Source organism: Mycetomoellerius zeteki, unplaced genomic scaffold, assembly GCF_001594055.1.
Source record: "Mycetomoellerius zeteki isolate Tzet28-1 unplaced genomic scaffold, Tzet1.0 scaffold86, whole genome shotgun sequence".
NCBI classification, from domain to species: domain Eukaryota; kingdom Metazoa; phylum Arthropoda; class Insecta; order Hymenoptera; family Formicidae; genus Mycetomoellerius; species Mycetomoellerius zeteki.
In genome coordinates this window covers 63,952-69,896 of record NW_017257892.1, presented here as the reverse complement: position 1 = coordinate 69,896, position 5,945 = coordinate 63,952, and the positions used below count along the sequence as shown (strand labels likewise).

At 39.2% G+C, this 5,945-nt stretch overlaps 1 protein-coding gene across 1 annotated transcript; it reads left to right on the top strand.

Annotated features, from left to right (window-relative positions):
• Positions 1 to 878: 878 nt before the first annotated feature.
• On the top strand, positions 879 to 5,600 carry LOC108730212 (RUN domain-containing protein 1). The gene is made up of 10 exons (XM_018459775.1): positions 879 to 1,111; positions 1,205 to 1,428; positions 1,944 to 2,037; positions 2,117 to 2,284; positions 3,013 to 3,193; positions 3,276 to 3,370; positions 3,747 to 4,580; positions 4,799 to 4,896; positions 5,018 to 5,112; positions 5,183 to 5,600. The coding sequence occupies exons 1-10, from the start codon at positions 1,109 to 1,111 to the stop codon at positions 5,287 to 5,289; spliced, it is 1,899 nt and encodes a 632-aa protein (XP_018315277.1). The 5' UTR covers positions 879 to 1,108; the 3' UTR covers positions 5,290 to 5,600.
• Positions 5,601 to 5,945: the final 345 nt, after the last annotated feature.

The window sequence follows — 5,945 nt, the reverse complement described above, 5'->3', positions numbered from 1 at the left end:
GTAAAGAAACATAACCGCAAACTGAATCAGCAAAATGAATCGGCGACGTAAAATATTAATATTGACATTTGGATTACTACATTCATTAAATACATTACATTATATTACATTACATTACATTCATTACATTCAATTAAATCCGCGTCCGACATCTTTGCTCTTTCATTGGCTCAATCTTAAGGAATTAGGACTATAGCAAGACTAAGTTAAAAGATAGGAACTTTCTGGGACTAAGATTAAGACTACGGTTAAGACTGGGGAAGCATAAATGATCTTATGGCATTCTATGTTGCCAACTTTTAAGACTAAGATTAAGACTGAAGCATAAACCAGCCATAATACCACCTACGTTATGTTTTTGTTTGTGCGTTAAGGTCAAGATTCACAGACCATCGACCGATCTCGCCTTGACTGGTCAGTCTCCAAAATTAAATATTTTGGGTAATGCTAATGCCGGCGATACTGTAACTTTGAAGCATTATAACTTGAAAAGTACTTCATGAAAAAATATTTCATTATAGCATTTTGGAAAGCTCTCGACATCAGCTATTAGATTCTTGAATCAAAAATAGGGTGATCCATTTAAGAAAATCAATGTAACCTTGACCTGACCTTGGCTACGCAACTCAAGATCAAACTGATAGGATCAATAAATAGATATTTTTAAACCATATAACTTTTGTCTGAAACACTTTTCTGTAAAACTTATATTTCCCGAGATATTTAGGTGTCCCGACCTTTTTGGGACACCCTGTATATATATATATAACATAGGCTGTATATCTATATATATATATATATACATATATCTTCGTCCTTTGATATGTCGTCAGCTGTCGCCAGCTGTCGCCCATGAATGCGCAGTCTATCTACAATACCTATACAAATCCATGGCACGTCATTGACAGCTCATTTAATTCACTTTTGCGTGGACCTGTACCACTGACGTCTGCTGGCGTCTTAGTCGTGTACACGTGCGCAGGTGGTCAATTAATAATGATTCGGTCATGAGAGAGGAGTTTAGGATTTAAACGCTCGTTTCGCTCGGAGATTTGGGGCTGCGGAGCAAATTGTGTACAGAGCAACGGTTGACATCGGGATTGCTGTCATGGTACGTAGACGACGCGACGCAATGCGAGGAGTCGAGGACGCGATAACGCAGTCTGCAGATCAATATGCCCGTGTATCGTTGCTTGTCGAGCAGGAGGTAGGTGAAGCACCGTGCGACAACGACCGGGAGACGATGGACGACGAGCGGCGACGACGACGACGACACTCGCGGGCGGCGCTCTGCGAGAGCGACGAGGTCGAGAACTCGGACGAGAGTAGCGAGAGCAGACCGTCCGGAGAGAGGTGGGCCCCGGTCGGCGCGAACGACGGCGACGAGTTCGCGGATGAATACAAATATGTCAACGGCAGCATGGAGAAGTAAGTTTGCGAAGAGCACCTGACTCGTTCTCCTGGTTCCTTCTCAAAACACTTGCTGGATAACTCAGGTTGAGCGATTCTCCAAGAACATATGCTTTGACTGGGTTACTCGAGATTCGATGGGTATTTATTAGTTTTCCGAGATTCCTTTATGTTAAATGAGCGTAAAAGTTCAAATTAAAAAAGTATTATTTTTGCCTGCTGTTCTGTTTACTATATATTATTATATGTGGAGTCACTTTTTGATGGATATTCTCGTTAGTTTTCGAAGATTACTTGTATATCTCCTTTGTATGGTAAGGATAAAAAATTAAATTTAAAAATACTGTTTTTTCTTGGCGTACTATATATGATATACATGGAGTCACTTTTGGATATTTTTTATACTTTCGATGATATTTGCTTTAACAGAAAAAGAACTCATTATTAGTATTGTTACACATTGTGTAGTGAGAAGAAAGTAGAAGTGCATCTGTAATCAATTGTGATATTATGAATGATTGTTGTGTTGTTAGCCTCGCATACGACATGGAGAGAGTAAAGATGCTGGAGGAAGAACAGGAGATGCTGAACTCGTCTCTGATAGCGTTAACTACCCACTTTGCTCAGGTGAGATGGTCGAAAACGAACTCACTTTGCAATCGCTGCCTTGTACTTATGTGTTGATTAATGAAATCCATATATATAGGTCCAGTTCCGTCTCCGACAGATCGTGGACGCGCCAGCCAGCGAGAAGGAGACGCTGCTCAAGGAGCTGGAGGAATTCGCGTTTAGGGGAATACCGGATGTGCCGAATAACTTATTGTTAGAGAGCAGATCTGTCACGCCGATCTCCCCTGTATCCTGTGGTCGAAGCGTAAGCCACTAGAAAGCAAACTTTCTGCAATTTTTCACTATGAGTGAATTTTCTACCGTACTATTATTACTTTTTGATAGGACTGTACTTTATACAACTTTGAAGTTCTGTAAGAACTCAAATTTTCAAAGTTAACTGAAGCTTCGAAACACCTTTGACTTTGAAAGTTCGGAGTTAACTAAGAAAATTCGAATTTCTTAAATTTTTGAATTTTTAAAGTTGTAAAAAATGACAGTCCTGCTTTATGGTACTATTAAAATTTTTTATCGCTTTGTTTGGTGGCATTTTTGTTGCTTTAGCAAATTTTTTTATCGTTTTACTTATACTCTCTAGTCATTTTTAAGCCATTTTTATATTTTATTTTTCTTTTATTCTATTTACTTTGTATTATGTATCTTGTTGTGTTTATATAAGATATATAAGTCATATTTATGTTCTCTGCTCTTTTTATACTATCTCTGAATGTGCAATAAAAGTTTTCCACATATTTTTTCTCTATTTATCCACTTTATTTTAATACCTTCACGCATCCGATCCTTCACTCCGATCAGTTGCGGATTATACAATAGTACGCTTGCGTTTCTTGTCACAATTAAAAAAAATTTTCTTTCAGCTGTAGCACAACAAACTATATAAGGGGATATTTTTCCACGGCTATTCATTTAATTTTAACAACTGCTCGATCACTTAATAGCTTTTTAATCGCGTCGGATGTAACGTAACTATAGGTGACTGGTGTGATTACTGACGCGGAGGTCGAATCCAAAATGGCATTGCAACGAACGAAGCAGAGAGAACTGATAAGCCAGTTGAAGTCTCAGTTGGAGGATCTGGAGAAGTACGCCTACGAGACTGGCGATGCCGATCTACCGCAAAGCGTCATCCTGGAGAGGCAAAATATCATAATCAGTAAGTGCCAACTGATCGCTGATAGAAAATCTGTACTGCAAGAAAAAAGGAAATAAAATAATGGTTGTAATGATGTTTGTAGGTCATCTAAAGGAAAAATTGAACTTCAATGTCGATGATCTATGCAAACTACCGGCGGATGATCTCAGGTGGCAAGTCGATTACGCCATAAGTCAAGTATGTGTAAAGCGGTCTCGAGATCAACGCTTATTGTTAGTCCCAAAACTACCTAATGTCCTTTCAATTTGAAACATAAATTTCTTCTCAATAACTAATAAATTTTTAAATAATTAACACCATAAAAATAAAAAACAAATTAGAGAAGAATAGGTTTCCTCTGGAAGAAAATAGATTAATCCGTATATTTTAATTGATTTCTAATTTACTTAATAATATGAAGTCAAAGATTAAAAAAGCGATTCTCCTACTACAGAGAAATAATTTTTAAATAAGTCGATTAATGAGTCATGGTTGTTGGGATTTCTGGTGATTTTGGGACAAACTATTGTAAGATGCTATTTAAAGCAACTGCATACATCCATCTGTATTATAGATTGTCAGTCCGTTAAAAATGAAGGAGCAGCTGGTCTCTCAGTTGAAGACGCAGATCACCGACTTGGAGCGTTTCATAAACTACCTTCAGGGAGAAGTTAGCACCGAAACTTTAGCCTGCACGTGCGCGTGTCCAGTACACGCTGGTGGTTCCGGTGCCTCATCAGCTTCCTACGGCTCCAAGCGGCGTTTCGAACGTGGAAGATCTGTCAAGGAAGAAGCGGGTGCGGCTAATCAAACCAAAACTCTAAACACCGTACGCAAGGTGGTCGGACTTCTGCACATGTTCCTGATATCGCAGCTGGGTTGTGGCAGCGAACGGGTACGCCGGAACTTCGGCGGTAACAGCAGGAACCCGGCGCACAATTGGCGCGACCTGCGCACCAGATTGGACATCGCTGTGGAGCACGTGCTGGAGACGATCGCGGAGACGTCGCAGCGACAACAACAGCTGCAACGTCATCCCGACGACGAGGACGATATCGACGACACCGACGACAACGACAACGATTACACGTCCGACTCGGACTCGTCGTCTCACGCGAACGCGAAGATCACGTCCGCCGTGAGGAAACACCTCACCACCTCGGTCAGGGATCTCGTGCAGCATGGCCTGACCGTGGACGTGATGCGTTCCGGGTCCAGCGTAGTGCCATTCGGCAGCTGCTTCCCGCAACGAGACGTCACATCGGCGAACTTCATGCACGCCTGGGAGTTGATACTGAAGTACTATGAGATAAAAAACGGACGTCGTTACAATTCTAGTCCCGCGCAGAAGTTGTCGCAGAGCTTCAATCTGGACCTCGCGGCTGGGAGAATAGCTTCCTCGAAGCAGGTAGGTTATTCTCACCTCTAGGCGAGAGACTAGAATATTTAGGAAACTAATACTAATTGGTGAGAGGAGATGAAGTAGAAAATCAATTCTCGATCATCGTAATAGAGTTTTTGAAGATTAACTTCTCTCGCCTATATAATTCCCTGGACTTTCTGGATTTTCTAAAATGTTGTTATGTCTTTATATGTTTAATGTTGCTTCTCATCTTGTTCGTTTAGAGCTTACTGACGACTATAGGTAATATCATCGCTTCTCATAGTCCTTACAAGAGAAGTTACGACTCGCACTTTAAGGCGTTTGTATGCGCAGCTTTGAAGTGAGTGAATAATACGATTGCGTTGCAGTCAAACTATTAAATTGTCTATCATAGCTATTTATGACATAATTAGCTGTTAATTATAAATAACAACTAATTTATCGAACCGTTGTATTTTCAGCGCGAATAAACTCGTGATATGGCTGAAGTTAATCCTGCAATGCCAGTGTCTTCTGGAAAATTATTATCTCTCGTGGAGTTACGTTGTAAAGACAGGTACGTCATAATTAGAATAATTAGATTAAACATTGTAAAGCAGTATTGTTTTTCACAACGAGACTTCCAGGTTTCCAAGATGCGTTTCACACCTTGGATCGCCTTACCAGTTACAAGTTCGATCTGCCGGTGGACTTAGCCGTACGACAGTTTCAAAATATCAAAGACGCGTTTTGATTGTACAATTTTATCGTTATCGTTTCGTGTAAATGACAAATGTAGGATGTAGAACGTATATGTACTTTCAGTACTTTCTGTAACACAAGCCATAATACTGTACAAGTGAACGATAACGGTATGTAAGCCGAGTTACTAGAAATAAAACACTTGTGTGAATAGCTCTCTTGGATTTAGAAAAGTGCAAAGAGATATGATAGAACGCGATTAAATGATGCCAGAGGACTGGTATTTGAACGTAATTCTTTCAGAATTATTGATCATTAATATCTTCTTTAATGAAATATTTCTACGCATAAAAATAATGTTTAAAGCATTAAAACTGTAAAAATCGTGTTTTATACATTTTCTTTATATTTTCAATCCACGAGAGACACTTAAGTGCTTCATTTCTAACAAGTCATGCATACAGACGCGTAAAGAATCGTTTAAAGTTTAATATCACAAAAGCATTTCTTTTCTTAGATCCTTAAGTGTTCACTATATCAAATGCATATAGGCTGTTGAATTGCAATAACTAATAGATGTAACGATTATTTACTTTCTAAGGTATCATCAGTATTTGTAGATCATCTATAGATCAGTTATCAATGTACAAATATATTTTTGTTTTTGCTTGTTGAAGATAGAAAACATATATATATATATATTTGCAA